Source organism: Sus scrofa, chromosome 3 (genome assembly GCF_000003025.6).
Source record: "Sus scrofa isolate TJ Tabasco breed Duroc chromosome 3, Sscrofa11.1, whole genome shotgun sequence".
Lineage (NCBI taxonomy): Eukaryota > Metazoa > Chordata > Mammalia > Artiodactyla > Suidae > Sus > Sus scrofa.
Genome location: NC_010445.4, coordinates 92,016,059 through 92,031,872, shown reverse-complemented (window position 1 = coordinate 92,031,872; position 15,814 = coordinate 92,016,059). Strand labels below are relative to the sequence as shown.

The 15,814-nt window shown below is 38.3% G+C and overlaps 2 protein-coding genes across 6 annotated transcripts in view; one reads left to right on the top strand and one right to left on the bottom strand.

Moving 5' to 3' along the window:
- Nucleotides 1-15,814, top strand: part of GTF2A1L (general transcription factor IIA subunit 1 like) — a 91,373-nt gene that overhangs the window by 51,190 nt on the left and 24,369 nt on the right. The window lies entirely within an intron of this gene.
- The window catches only part of LHCGR (luteinizing hormone/choriogonadotropin receptor), a 59,407-nt gene continuing 51,644 nt past the window's right edge, over nucleotides 8,052-15,814 (bottom strand). The window contains exon 10 of one of the 4 annotated variants that reach the window (XM_021085886.1): nucleotides 8,052-11,646. In XM_021085886.1, coding sequence (XP_020941545.1) covers nucleotides 10,503-11,646 — 1,144 coding nt within the window. In that variant the 3' untranslated portion in view covers nucleotides 8,052-10,502. The remainder of the gene's footprint in view (nucleotides 11,647-15,814) is intronic. The other 3 variants (XM_021085887.1, XM_021085888.1, NM_214449.1) reach the window with 3 other exon arrangements.

Genomic DNA, 15,814 nt, shown 5'->3' with positions numbered 1-15,814 from the left:
TTTTTCTTGTAGTTCTATATGCTGGCTTATTGAAGTAATTACTTTCCAATTGTGATTTCCTCCATCCTATTTATTCTCACTTCTTTTTTATTTGGAGGAGTCCTTTCAGTATTTCTTTTAGAATGGGTTTAGTATTGCTGTACTTTTTCAGTTTTGTTTGTTGGAGAAATTTTTTATTTCTCCTATTTTATTTTTTATTTTATTTTTTGAATTTTGACAGGAATTTTTTTTTTCTTTTTTTTTTGTATTTTTGTCTTTTGTTGTTGTTGTTGTTGCTATTTCTTGGGCCGCTCCCGCGGCATACGGAGGTTCCCAGGCTAGGGGTTGAATCGGAGCTGTAGCCACCGGCCTACACCAGAGCCACAGCAATGCGGGATCCAAGCCGCATCTGCAACCTACACCACAGCTCACGGCAACGCCGGATCGTTAACCCACTTGACAGGAATTTTATTGAATCTATAGTAAATAGCATGTTCTTTGATCCTCTTCTGCATGATTTTATTTATTCTTTTTTTTTTATTTTAAATTTTTATTTTATTTATAATTTTTTTATTTTCCCACTGTACAGCAAGGGGGTCAGGTTATCCTTACATGTATATATTACAATTACATTTTTCCCCCCACCCTTTCTTCTGTTGCAACATGAGTATCTAGACAAAGTTCTCAATGCTATTCAGCAGGATCTCCTTGTAAATCTATTCTAAGTTGTGTCTGATAAGCCCAAGCTCCCGATCCCTCCCACACCCTCCCCCTCCCATCAGGCAACCACAAGTCTCTTCTCCAAGTCCATGATTTTCTTTTCTGAGGAGATGTTCATTTGTGCTGGATATTAGATTCCAGTTATAAGTGATATCATATGGTATTTGTCTTTGTCTTTCTGGCTCATTTCACTCAGTATAAGAGTCTCTACTTCCATCCATGTTGCTGCAAATGGCATTGTGTCCTTCTTTTTTATGGCTGAGTAGTATTCCATTGTGTATATATACCACCTCCTCCGAATCCAATCATCTGCCCATGGACATTTGGGTTGTTTCCATGTCCTGGCTATTGTGAATAGGGCTGCAATGAACATGCGGGTGCATGTGTCTCTTTTAAGTAGAGCTTTGTCCGGATAGATGCCCAAGAGTGGGATTGTGGGGTCATATGGAAATTCTATGTATAGACTTCTAAGGTATCTCCAAACTGTTCTCCATAGTGGCTGTACCAGTTTACATTCCCACCAACAGTGCAGGAGGGTTCCCTTTTCTCCACAGCCCTTCCAGCTCTTGTTATTTGTGGATTTATTAATGATGACCATTCTGACTGGTGTGAGGTGGTATCTCATGGTAGGTTTGATTTGCATTTCTCTTATAATCAGCGATGTTGAGCATTTTTTCATGTGTTTGTTGGCCATCTGTATATCTTCTTTGGAGAAATGTCTATTCAGGTCTTTTGCCCATTTTTCCATTGATTGATTGGTTTTTTTGCTGTTGAGTTGTAAAAGTTGTTTATATATTCTAGAGATTAAGCCCTTGTCAGTTGCATCATTTGAAACTATTTTCTCCCATTCTGTAAGTTGTCTTTTTGTTTTCTTTTTGGTTTCCTTTGCTGTGCAAAAGCTTGTCAGTTTGATTAGTCCCGTTGGTTTATTTTTGCTCTAATTTCTATTGCTTTGGGAGACTGACCTGAGACAATATTCATGATGTTGATGTCAGAGAGTGTTTTGCCTATGTTTTCTTCTAGGAGTTTGATGGTGTCCTGTCTTATACTTAAGTCTTTCAGCCATTTTGAGTTTATTTTTGTGCATGGTGTGAGGGTGTGTTCTAGTTTCATTGCTTTGCATGCAGCTGTCCAGGTTTCCCAGCAATGCTTGCTGAATAGACTTTCTTTTTCCCATTTTATGTTCTTGCCTCCCTTGTCAAAGATTAATTGACCATAGGTGTCAGGGTTTATTTCCGGGTTCTCTGTTCTGTTCCATTGGTCTGTCTGTCTGTTTTGATACCAGTACCACACTGTTTTGATGACTATGGCTTTGTAGTATTTCTTGAAGTCTGGGAGAGTTATGCCTCCTGCTTGGTTTTTGTTTCTCAGGATTGCTTTGGCGATTCTGGGTCTTTTGTGGTTCCATATAAATGTTTGGATTGTTTGTTCTAGTTCTGTGAAAAATGTCATGGGTAATTTGATAGGGATTGCATTGAATCTGTAGATTGCTTTGGGTAGTATGGCCATTTTTACAATACTGATTTTCCCAATCCAGGAACATGGAATATCTTTCCATTTCTTTACATCTTCTTTGATTTCTTTGATTAAAGTTTTATAGTTCTCAGCATATAGGTCCTTTACCTCCTTGGTCAGGTGTATTCCGAGGTATTTGATTTTGTGAGGTACAATTTTAAAAGGTATCGTATTTTTGTATTCCTTTTCTAATATTTCATTGCTGGTATACAGAAATGCAACTGACTTCTGAATGTTAATCTTATATCCTGCTACTTTGCTGAATTTATTAATCGGTTCAAGGAGTTTTGGGGTTGAGTCCTTAGGGTTTTCTAGGTATAGTATCATGTCATCTGCATACAGTGACAGTTTGATCTCTTCTCTTCCTATATGGATGCCTTTTATTTCTTTTGTTTGTCTTATTTCTCCTATTTTAAATGATATTCTTGCTGGGTAGAGTATTCTAGGCTGCAAATTTTTCCTTTTAGAACTTTGAATGTATCTTGCCACTCTCTTCTGGCCTGTAGTGTTTCTGTAGAGAAATCAGCTGATACCCTTATGGGGGTTCCCTTATAATTAATGTTTGTGTTTCTCTTGCTGCCTTTAGAATCCTGTCTTTAACATTTGCCATTTTTAATATAATATGTCTTGTTGTGGGCCTTATTTTGGGCTCTCTGTACTTCCTGTGTCTTGATATCTGTTTCCATTAGATTTGGAGTCTTCAGCCATAATTTCTTCAAATATATTTTCAATCCCCTTTTCTTTTTCTTCTCCTTCTGTAATCCCTATTATGCATAAATTGGCCCTGCTTTATGTCATCCCATAGACCTGTTATATGCTTTCATGTTTTTTTTTCATTTGCTTTTTTGTCTGCTGTCCTGATTAGGTGATTTCCATTATTCTGTCTTCCAAGGTACTAATTCATTCCTCTTCATTATTTATTCTGCTCTTTAGTACCTTTAACTCAACTTGCAGTTCTGCAAATGAATTTTTCTTTTTTTTTTCCTCTTGGATCCTCTGTATATTTTTTAGTTCCTTTCTAAAGTAATCTGCATTACTGTTCATATCTGCTCTTAATTCCTTCATGTTTCCTCTTAATTCCTCAGTATTTTCACTATCTTCTTTTTGAACTCTGTGTCTGCTAGACTGCAGAGGTCTGTTTTGTTGTTTGCTCCTTGAGGTAAATTCTCCTGTTCTCGTGGTTCCTGAGCTTCTTCATTTTGCTTATATTTTTCTTATTCTGTGAATTTAGGGAAAACAGCTACTCTAGTTTTGGAGGGCTATTTATATGCATGAGCACACCTGGGTATTTTTTGAGGGCTTAATATTTATTTTTATGGTGCTGTGTGTGCTTTCAGGGAGATGCAGGCAATGGGCAGGGCTGGTAGCCAGCACCAGGTAACTGGGCCTTTGACAGTGGCAAGGATCCACAGGAAGGTGGTGCAGGCTGCTTGTAATTGCAGGGCCCTGTGAAGTGACTGAGACTCTCAGGCAGGTGTAGGTGGTGCCTGGAGCATTTGGCAGTGGCAGCAGCAGGGCATTTGCTTTCCCAGGGGAGTGAGAGTGAGAATGGGGTGGTTGCAGTGCCCTCCTCTGTGCCAACCTCTGAGGTGACTGGGGCTGTAGCTGGTACCTGTTCACAGAACCCTGGTGGTGGCAGGCCATGCCCACCTCTGGAGTCTGAAATGACTTGAGTTTGCCCCCACTGCCTGTATACCACTCAAGAGGTGCCTTGACACCCTTAGTCCTGCCCTCTGAGGGTCTGCAAGTGCACAGAGAAAGATATTCCTATGGCGGTCTGCCTTTCCTCCTCTTGCCCTTCCAAACAGTGGTGGCTTGCTTATCCTGTGGGCCCAGACCTCCTCCTGGGTTCCCTCAGCTGTGGCACTCTGCTCCCCAACCCTTGGTGCATGGCTCCCTAGCCCCTCAGGCTGTCTCCCACAGCCAGCCCTACTTCTCTCCCCAGAACTGACCTCAGGAGCCTGTGTCTCAGCACCCAGCCCCCTCTGGAGCATCTCAGGCTGTGGTGTCCTGGGAGGTAGTACCAATCATCTCTGTGGCTCTCTCTCTGCTTTGCCCTCAGTCCAGCTGCTGCACTTTTCTCTGAGGCTTTGAGGTCCCTACATCTCGGCTGATAACCCCATCAGTCAGAAAGCTTCCCAGGGTGTGGGTTCCTTTCCTCTTTCACAGCTCCCTCTCAGGAGTGCTAGTCCTTCCTGATTCCTTTCTCTCTCTCTTTTTTCCCCTTTTTTTCTACCCAGTTATGTGGAGGGTTTCTTGTCCTTTTTGAGGTTAAAGGTCTTCTGCCAGCATTCAGTAGATGTTCTGTGTTAATCATTCTACATGTAGATTTTTTTTTATGTGTTTGTGGGAGAAAGTTAATGCCCTGTCTTACTCCTCTACTATCTTGATTCTGCTTTTAGAAAATTATTCTTTAAATTCTATAAGTTGGTGGAGTTTATTTGAGCCTTGGTTTTAATGTATTTTTACTTTCGAGAACCTCTTTACCATGTCAAGCTAAACATTTCTTGTTGCATATTTTAACAAAATATCATAAAGTAAGTTCTGAGTTCTCATAAAGACAGTGCCTTGGCAAATATCATCCTGTACCCTTTTATAGGTGGTGAGTGTGTCTCTGTTTTAGAGGTCTTAGTTTGTTGCGTTAAATGAAATTTATGTAAGTGTACAGTAATTGCTAATTCAATCTCTTCTCATGAATGCATCCTACACTGCTTTTTTACATAATTTTCACCTCTCTCTGTAGGCTAAGAAGATCTTTTTGAGTTTGCACAGTTGGTCTCTTAGAGACTGACCAACTAACCTTGCCTGGATTACCTTCTTTACCTCTTTTATTCATTGTACTATACTATGTGTAAAAAATCATCTGTACACCTCAGACTTCATAGGGAAATGAGGCTCTGGTTTTGGCTGAGACATTTAGTTGAATTCATTTAAGTTATGCAGCAAAACTAATAATTTTAGAATAAATAACAATGGTTAATTGGGGTGGTGAGTAGGGAAATTTAGTGGGGGATTTTCTTTTGACTCATGTTATTAGGTTAACACTGTGCTGTTTTTCATGTAAATATACTTTGAGATAGGTTGGAATTTCATAATTTATAACTAGAAAGCTAAATTATAAATAGGAAGCCCATGGTAATAACTCTTAGGAAGAAATTGATATTAATAAAATGTGTATTTTGAAGAAAAGATTATTTCCAATTATGAACACATTTATTGAAATTTTTGTAACATAAAGATTCTTAATTTACACATGAACTTATTTTTCTAATTTTTTTATTTTTTATTTTTTTGTCTTTTCTAGGGCTGCACCCGTGGCATATGGAGGTTCCCAGGCGAGGGGTCTAATCAGAGCTATAGCTGTCAGCCTATGCCACAGCCATAGCAACACAAGATCTGAGCCACGTCTGCAACCTACACCACAGCTCATGGTAACGCCAGATATTTAATCCACTGAGTAAGGCCAAGGATTGGAGTCACAACCTCATAGTTCCTAGTCAGATTCGTTAGCCACTGAGTCATGATGGGAACTCCACACATGAACTTATTAATACACTTTTAGGAAACTAAAACCAGGCTCTTTATAGCAAATGTTATAACATTTGGACAGACTACCTCTTAAAGATATTTTGTAAGATTAGATGAGTTACTCCAAGTTGAATAACCATTTTTAATCATTTTGCAACCTACCAGTGACAACATCAAATGTGGTTAAAAAAAAACCCATAAGATAGAAATATAGATTTCTTGAGCATTTGATATTTTTGTGACTTATGTATAAGTGCTTATACAGATTAGGAACATACACAATTTCTGTGAGATCATCTCAAAAGAAAATTCTTCTTTTTTAAAAAAATTAATTTTATTGGAGTATAGTTGATTTACAGTGTTGTGTTAGTTTCAGGTATACAGCAAAGTGAATCAGTCATACATAGAAATATATCCATTCTTTTTCCCATATAGGTTATCACAAACTATTGAGTAGATTTTCCTGTATTACAGTAGGTTCTCATTAGTCACATATTTTATACTGTAGTGTGTATATGTTATTCCCACCCTCACTGTTCTTCCCTCCCCCCAGTGGTTTCACCTATGGTAACCATAATGTTGGTTTTGAAATCTGTAAGTTTGTTTCTGTTTTTTAAATAAGTTCTTTTGAATATTTTTTATTAATTTCCACATAAGTGATAGATGATATTTGTCTTTGACTTACTTCACTTAGTGTGATAATCTCTAGGTCCATCAGTGTTGTTGCAGATGGCATTATTTCATTATTTTTTATGGCTGAGTAATATTCCATTGTATATAGGCACATCTTCTTTATCCATTCCTCTGTCAATGGGCATTTAGGTTGCTTCCACATCTTGACTATTGTAAATAGTGCTGCAGTGAACATTGGGGTGTGTGTATCTTTTTGAATTAGAGTTTTCTCTGGATAGATGCCCAGAATTGGTATTGCTGGATCATATGGTAGCTCTATATTTAGTTTTTTAAAGTAACCTCCATACTGTCCTCTGTAGTAGAAAATGCTTCTTAACAAGGAATGTTTTATATTTCAGTTTTACAAGTGAATTAGCTAAAAATATGAGTCACCTACATGTGCAAGACTAGGATAGATATAGTGGGAGGAATAAAGAAGTAGGAGATGGGTATATCACTAAAGGAATTTATAACGTAGGTTAAAAGAGAGATACACATGTAAAGATAATATTCAGCAGTATAGAAGAAAAGACAAATGTGTGATACAGATGACAAATTCTAAAGAAGTCTAAAGAGACGCCTGCTGTGGGTTGCATATTTATCATTTATGCCTTTCTTTATTTCCAGTAAAGGAGATGTCTTGACTGTAGTGGATTAGGGAGGGAGTGGATGAAGAAGAGTTTGACAGGGTCTTAGAAGATGCAGGAAGAGAACAGGGAAGAGAGAAGGTGCTCTAGATGGTAAGAGTGGCACAGGCACTAGCATGGAGATGCATAGGGCATAGCTATGGAACAGTAATTGGAATAATTTGTTTCATGTAGAAAAACAGGAGAAAAAGTGAGCAGATTTGAGGATGGATTCTGGAGCTCTTTGAATGTTAGGCTAGGAATTAAATCTTAAATTTATAGGTACTGATGAGCCATTTAGAATTTTTGGCAGGTATGTAATAAGTGAATTAGGATTTTAGGAAGTTTGATGAGTGGTGGTGAGTATCAGAGTGTGGAAAGATTGGATATGAAAAAAAAGGAATGAGGGAGGTATAGTAGTACTCCAGAGATAAGGGGAAAAGGCCTGAGATGTAGGTGTGACAGTAGGAATGCAAAATAAAGAGCTGACGTGAAGACCATTGAAAGGACTAACGAGTGAATGAAAGGATGTGAGAATGAGGAAGGCAGTACACTGTGCCTCTGTGTGTTAAAACTTAAATCATAATGGGAAAAGGCTGTAAAAGTTGTTTTTAGAGTATGTGTACAAGTACCTGAGGCTCAAACAATTATTAAGAGTACATAAAATTTCTCCACAAGGATATATTTTCTTTCTTTCTTTCTTTCTTTCTTTCTTTCTTTCTTTCTTTCTTTCTTTCTTTCTTTCTTTCTTTCTTTCTTTCTTTCTTTCTTTCTTTCTTACTTTTTTACTTTCTTATGTTTTGCTTACTTAGTTGTTTTGATTCTGTGATTTATTATGAATCAGAAAGTTTATTGTGTATGTACATAGCAACATGACTAGCATTCTCTCATATCATTGAGACAAATTCTAGAACACTTGCTTACAAGAGAGAGGATTGCATCTGAGTAGCGACAAGTAACTAGTTATGGAGTAGAAAAGTCAGAAATGTGAAAAATACATTACAAAGGAGATATTTTATAAAGTTCATACTTTTTTATTATCTGTTTTGAATTTGTAAAATGTCACAAAGATTTAAAGCAGACTAAATGTGTAGAGAGTCTAGTCGTGACTATACATTCATTTTAAAAATGCCAAAGGAGAACTAAAAACTGGAAATGGCCCAGATATTCATTGATAAGAAAATAGAAAACAGTGTTATCTTCATACAATGGAAAACTACTCAGCAATGAAAAGGAATGAACTGCTGATTCAGCAACAGCATGAATGAATAGTAGAGAGATTGTGCTGACTCAAACACGCCTTACACAAACAGTATAAATGGTATAATTCCATGTATGTGAAGTTCTAGAACAGACAAAACTAATCCATGGGCAGCAGGGGGAACCTCTCTGGGGTGGGAGTGAGGGATTAATTAGGAAGGGGCCTGAGGAAACTTTATGAGGATGAGTATTCTATAGCTTCATGGAGGTTTTGGGTTACATGAGTGTGTACATTTCTCAAAATGCATTAAATGATATGCTTAGAATTTGTCCATTTCACTATATATAAAATTTACCTTAAAATATGTAAACAAATGTTGTGTTAAACAAATGTTAAACTTTTAAGCATGCTGAAAAGTTTAGGGCTAACAAGTATTTATATCTGCAACTTATATTAAAATGATCAGGAATGATGCATGTATAAATACTGGATAATTATATAGATATGTTGTGAAAGCAATTTGGTAAATTCTTGAATCTAAGTATATGGGTTTGCACTATGTAATTATTTCAGCTTTTCATATGTTTGAAAATGTTCACAATCAAAGGTTGGGGGAAATTGAAAGAACTCTGAACACATAGAAAACCTTTGGATGACTCTGATTTACCATGGGAAGGCAGTAAAAATACAGTGGTTAGGAGGCTGGGGTACTGAATCAGAACTTTGAATTTTTTTTTCCCCCACTATTTTAGGGCTGCACCCACGGCATATGGAATTTCCCAGGCTAGGGGTCCAATCAGAGCCACAGCTGCCAGCCTACACCATAGCCACAGCAATACCAGATCCAAGCCCTGTCTGTGACCTACACCACAGATCAGGGCAACGCCAGATCCTTAACCCACTGAGTGGGGCCAGAAATCGAACCCGCATCCTTATGGATATTAGTCAGGTTTCTTAACTGCTGAATCACAACAGGAACTCCAAGTTTGAATTCTATTAATTGAATCTTAGTTTTGAGAACTTGGGCAAATTGTAATAGGTTTTCCTCTATTACACTATGTGAATAATATCTTCATCATAGAGTTTATGAGGATTAAATGGGTTAAATTATATAAAATACTTATCAAGATGTTTGGCACATAATTAAGTTTTTTTAAGTTATTTTTAAAAAGTCAAAGGAACTTTCAAAAAATACTGCAGTTAAAACCATAACTTCATTGTCCTATAAGCATAAATTCTGATAAATAAAAATACTTATAGCAAATATTAGATATATTTTTCTATATCCTCAAATGATGGCTATTTTAAAATATTTAAGTATTTTATTTTACTCACATAAAAGATGGAGCCCTAGAAAGGAAAAGACCCCACTTTCTTCCTAGTAGATGTCCTAACTTCAGTGTAATTCAGTACATTTGTTACATACTATTGCCAAGATCCTGAGCTAGGAGACAGGGAAACAAAATCAAGCCAGGGTTCCTACCTACAAGGAGTTTACAGCCTACTATTTAGGGGACTTCATTGCTTTTTAGAGACTAAACACCAAATCAGTAGGCTGAAATGTGCCTTTAGATGCTTGCTTTATATTTAATTTTAAATAGTAGAACCTAGACAAGGGATAGATAAAAGTCTTTAGGGCAGCACTATTTGGTAGAACTTTCTAGATGATGAAAATGTTCTGTATATATGCTGTCCAATATGGCAGACAGTGGTCATGTGTGGCTGTTGAATGTTTAAAATGTAGTTAGTGCAACTGAGAAACTACATTTTTAATTTAGCATAATTTAAATTTAGCTACATATGGCTAGTGGGTACCAGATTGGACAGTGCATCTCTAGAATGTATTTCTCAAACTCTCTGAGGAAAAGGACCAGTTACTTTAAATTTCAAATCTGTTAGGACTAATCTTCTTGTAAAATGTAATAAAAATTACAGTAAGGATGAAATGAGAAAAAAATCAAACATGGAAAATACCACTTCATTTTTTAAATATTAGATTCAACACATATCAAATTACTGTCAAAATTGCTATAAACGTTTCTAAACACTCTCAACTTCTGTATTGTTAAGCGTCAGTGACAGACTGTTTTTGGACTGGCATTGGTCATGGACCACACTTTGGGCTAGGTAGACGTTTCTCTTTGGCCAGTGTGCATAATTTCCTGAAATCAATCCTTTGTTAAAATTTTTGATAAAAACAAGTTTTTTTTTTTCTTACACAATTTAAATACAATTAAATTATGTGGTTACTCATACAACAGTTAACAGTCTTTATAGCAAGTCTTGTCCATGACAGTGGAATACTGACATTGTAATGTGGTCAACTTCAATGTGGACCGGGAAGGCTTATTTGATCCAGTGAAGCCATTTTTGCAGTAAGCTGAAAAGTCCTTCCGTCTATAAAGTTCGGCTTGATGTTTACAGCAGCCAGATTTGCTCAGCAACAGAAAGAAATCCCTTCGGAATGCCTTTGTGAAAATTGCGTATAGAAACGGATTGGCACAAGAATTGACAGGATAAAAAAGAACCAGTAATACCTTAGAGTTCGTTACTGTAATAAGGGGCACTTTTAAGGCAGCTGAGATGGCAAAGAAAGAGATCGGTGCCATGCAGGTGAAATCAGTGAAGATGAGGACTGCCATTTTCTTAGCAATCTTTGTGTCTTTGTTGGTAGCCATCAGCTCTGGATTTTGAACTGCAAAATAAATTTTAATGTAGCAAGCACAAATGATGATGAAGGCCACCACATTGAGGATCAGGATGGTTAATATGTAGACCTGTGAGAGAGTGGTTTCCACATCCATGGGGAGGCAAATGCTGACCTTCATGTAACTGCTGACACCCACAAGAGGCAACATGGCAATTAGTGTAGAAAAGAGCCACCCTCCAAGCATAATTGGAATGGCATGTCTTAAGCGTAGCTTTTGGTCCAGCTGAATAGCATAGGTGATGGTATGCCATCTTTCTAGTGTGATGACTGTGAGGGTGTAGACAGAAAGTTCACTTGCAAATACAGTGAAAAAGCCAGCAACACTACACCCATTCCCTGTCTGCCAGTCTATGGCGTGGTTATAATACTGGCCTTTGGTTTGGGCATCAACTGAGGCAATGAGTAGCAGGTAGAGCCCCATGCAGAAGTCTGCAAAGGAGAGATTGCACATGAGGAAACGAGGCACTGTCAGTTTATAATGACTGGTCAGGAGAACAAAGAGGACAGTCACGTTTCCCATAATGGCTAGAATATTAATCAGCCAAATCAGAACTCTAAGGAAGTCATAGCCCATAATATCTTCACAGGGGTTAAAAGCATCTGGTTCGGGAGCACATTGGAGTGTCTTGGGTGAGCAGAAACCATAGTCATAATCCCAGTCACTCAGTTCACTCTCAGCAAAGATGGCAGAATAACTGTAAGAAGAACATTTTGGCTCAGTGTAAACTTACAAGATTTTCAATGATTCTGAGTATTCAAATATTCAAAAATCATCCTTAGAGTTTTTTTTTTTTTTTAATAAGGCCTAAGAAACAAAAGGAAACAAAGCCACAATAGCCTTACTCTTCCATTTATTTGTTATCTGAGAAACCTGAATTGTTGGAGGAGTTCTGAAGAAGGGACTGGAAAGGCATTTAGAAGTTTTTTAAATATGGAGATTTTACGCAGTGCTGCAAAGACTTAATGAAGCTGTTTACAGAAGATGATTTTCTTTGGAAAACAAATTTAGAGAAACAATCTATGCTTGTTCAATCTAAAAGAACCCTTTCGTGACATTTTCTTAGCTATTTTTATCTCCTTTAGTTGCCAACCAAACTGCTATCAAGCTGTTTGTCTGTGGTAGAACACAAATGGAATTGCAAGGCTCACATTGTTAAAGAGCCTCAGCTCCTGGAGGACTTGCTTGCACTTAAGTCCCTGGCTGATCACGTTGACCAGTTGAGGAACAGAGACCAAGGATAGGTTACTAGATATTTAGGAGCAGAGGAAGAATAGAGTGCCGAACAATAGGAAGAAGTTACGGAAATAGATAACTTCTTAGGTTATGAGTCAGATACAGAGAGTGGACTGAAGAGGGACTCTGTGTCACCTTTGCTGATCACTTTCTCCCAACCCCAGTGTTACTGCTGGAATTTAAATTTTCATTCTTACTGATGGGGCAATTAAATTTGTTTTCTTCCTGGCGTCTTTCTTCCAATTTCACCCTCTCCTAGTTCATCTGTATGTTTCTTCTGGAATAGCCTTTCTTAAGCACAGCTGTATTAATTCAGACATTTCTTAGGTTCTCACTGGCTGTGGGATAAACTTCAGGCTCCCGGTGATGACCTCTGAGTCTCTCCTTGACCTGGGTTCTGCCCCTCTCTCCAGTCCCATCTAAGAAACAGTAGTGCTGCACAGTTCAGAACATGGGCTCTGGAGCAAGACTCTCTTGGTTCCAGTTTTTATAGGCTGGGTAAACCCAGGAGGGTTATGTAACATCTCTGTACCTCGAATTCTTCATTTTCCAAATAGGGATAATAATCATACCTCCTTCAATAGGATTGCGCTAAGGATTAAATACAATAAGACGTGTAGCATGTTTGGCACAATGCCTGACATTATTAAGTGCTCAGTGAATGTTAGAGATTCTTATAATTATCTCTTGCAAGTCCTCTGTGGAACCAACCCTTTGGTCACATGAAGTGACTTAAGGCTCTCAGACTAGGTTGCATTGTTTCATCCCTTTGTCTTTGAATTGCTGTTTCTTCCCCTTCTCTCCTCATTTCTCTGGTGAATTCTTCCTTATCCTTGAAGATAAGCTCTATGAAGCCTTTCTTGATTCTACACCTCTAAGGAGTTTATCATCCCTCCTTTCTACCATGGCTGCAGTTAAGTACTATTGTAATTCTCAGACTATATTGCCATTCTGTGATGATGCATCTTCTTTAATAGTTTATTCTTTAATAGCCTCGAAGGCAGGGAAATAGGTCTTATTTATTTCTGAAATCTCAGTGCTTCACAGAGTTTTGGCTCAGAGTATCTATTCAATAAATGTTAGTGGAATAAGCAAACCAGGGTGATGCTGGTCCTGAAAGCAATTGAGAGGATACAGGGACAATGATTGGTACTTTATGATGCATGTAGGCTTAACAGATTTCTTCTTTGCCCATAGTCCACTAAAATAATCTTGGGAGGTGGAGAAATGAGCATCATTTTTCTGTTAGGGCCATTACAAATATGTGTTTCACTCTCAAAATGAGGTTCCTCACACACTGAAAGTATTTTTTCTCTACTTTCAAAACTAAATTGTTCATGTTCTGTAGAAAGAAGTATATAACTAATACAGTGAGTGGATGAAATGATACAGTGAAAATCATGGACATGGCAAAGAGACTTGTGGTTGCCAAGGGGGAGGGGAAGGGAGTGGGATGGGCTGGGAATTTTGGGTTAATAGATGCAAACTATTGCCTTTGGAATGGATAAGCAATGAGATCCTGATGTATAGCACTGGGAACTATGTCTAGTCACTTATGATGGAGCATGATAATATAAGAAAAAAGAATGTATACATGTATGTGTAACTGGGTCACCTTGCTGTACAGTAGAAAATTGAGAGAACACTGTAAATCAGCTATAATGAAAAAAATAAAAATCACTATGAAAAAGAAACTTTTAATGATAAAATAATGATACAGTGAGTAGAAGCAATACAATTACCTAAAGGAAAGAACACAGATTTAAAAAAAGAAGGAAAAGAAATCTATGACTTGGCACTCCAAAAATGTGCTAGAATACCATAGAAACCAAATTGGAGCTAGAGAAGTGCTGCTGCCATGCACAGGAGATGGCATAGGAAACTCACCTGTTTTATTATAAAATAAAAGTGGCACATTTGTTTGTCTTCATCTTATGAACATCAGTATAATTACCTGATTTTTAAATCTCTAAAGAGATGGTAGTTACAGAATGATAGAATAAGTTTTTTTTGGTGTTCCCATCATGGCTCAGTGGTTAACGAATCCAACCATGAGGTTGCGGGTTTGATCCCTGGCCTTGCTCAGTGGGTTGGGGATCCAGCATTGCCGTGAGCTGTGGTGTAGGTGGCAGATGTGGCTCAGATCCTGGGTTGCTGTGGCTCTGGTGTAGGCTGGTGGCTACAGCTCCGACTTAACACATAGCCTGGGAACCTCCATATGCCGCAGGAGAGGCCCAAGAAATGCCAAAAAGACAAAAAAAAATATATATATATATTTTTTCTTATCATTGGAAAGGTCCTTAAAGACCAGCTCACCAGACCCTTCATTTTATGGGTAAGAAAACCAAGACTGAAGGAGGTAAAAGACTTGCCTCAGGTCCCCTAGCTCCAGGCACTAGTGGCAGTGCTAGGTCTTTATATCCATCTTCTCCTTCACTCGCTGTCAGTGTTTTGCAAAGTGTGGCTCTTGGACTGCTTAGTTCCATTAGAATCACCAGAGTGTTTGCTACAATGCAGATTCCTGCCTTAACTTCAGACCCTGAATCACACTCTTTAGGGACAGAACCCAGGGATATGCATTTTAAGCAAGTTTCCCTGGATGATTGCTACAAAATAATAGCATTTATTAAATCAGGTGACAGCTTTCCAAGTATTGCTGCCTTAATTTCCCTTATTCCTTTCCCCTTATCAAAATAGCTTCAGCTGTTAGAAGCACTAATTCAGAGCTCTAAAAACGCTGTCATGATATCTGAATAAATTTGTATCATTAAGAGGTCACATATATTCTCTTTCCTCCTCCCCTGGTCCCTTGCTCTTTCTTTTTTGGCCTACTGAGTGTATGTCTAGCAATTTTTTTCCTTGGTGATTTGTCTAAGGCCCGAATACCCACCTGTGGTCTGAGGCTGGCTCCTGAGGGCAGCAACATGCTTATTGACAAAGCCCAGCATGGAGCTGTCTTTAGCACTGAAGGCCACGCAGGCAGTGTGAATGGACTTGGGCTTAGCAATATTGAGTCTAAGGAAGGAGAAGCAGTAGCAATGCTGCTCCATTCACAGTGAACAGGCAGGAGAAAAGACGGGGATTTAGGAGGACAGTGCAGCCAGCCAGAGCAGTAAAGATACCCTAGGATCTTGGAGAGAGTAGATAAGACTTACTGGCTGGCTCTAGAATGTCTAAACTCTGAAAACTCAAGAATAGTGATTTGTTGGGAAGGGGAGGAAGGGGGTTTATCCTAAAAAATGTTTTCACAGAGAGTATACTCTTTTTACTTAGATTATCTGTTAATTTAAGGTAGTTTGGGGGATGCTGAAGATAGGGGACTTGTTTGAAAGCACTGTTAGCACAGCAAACTTGAGATTGTATCCTCATTTTGGAAGGCCTGGACTGGGGGGCACTGACTGTCAATGAGACTGAGCTAAAGTCTCCTTTCCCCTAAACTGCCCCTTAATGCCACCATTGACTACCCAGAAGTGCTTTCCTGTGGGTGAGAAGAAAGCCACATGGTTGCAAAAAGAGTTATGTGGAAGGTGAGTGATGGAGAGAGTATTGAGAGAAAAGAAGGGGGAGGGTGAGGAAAAAGAACACTGGAGGATAGCTGGTGTCAGACCTAAATGAAAGAAAGGAGAAAA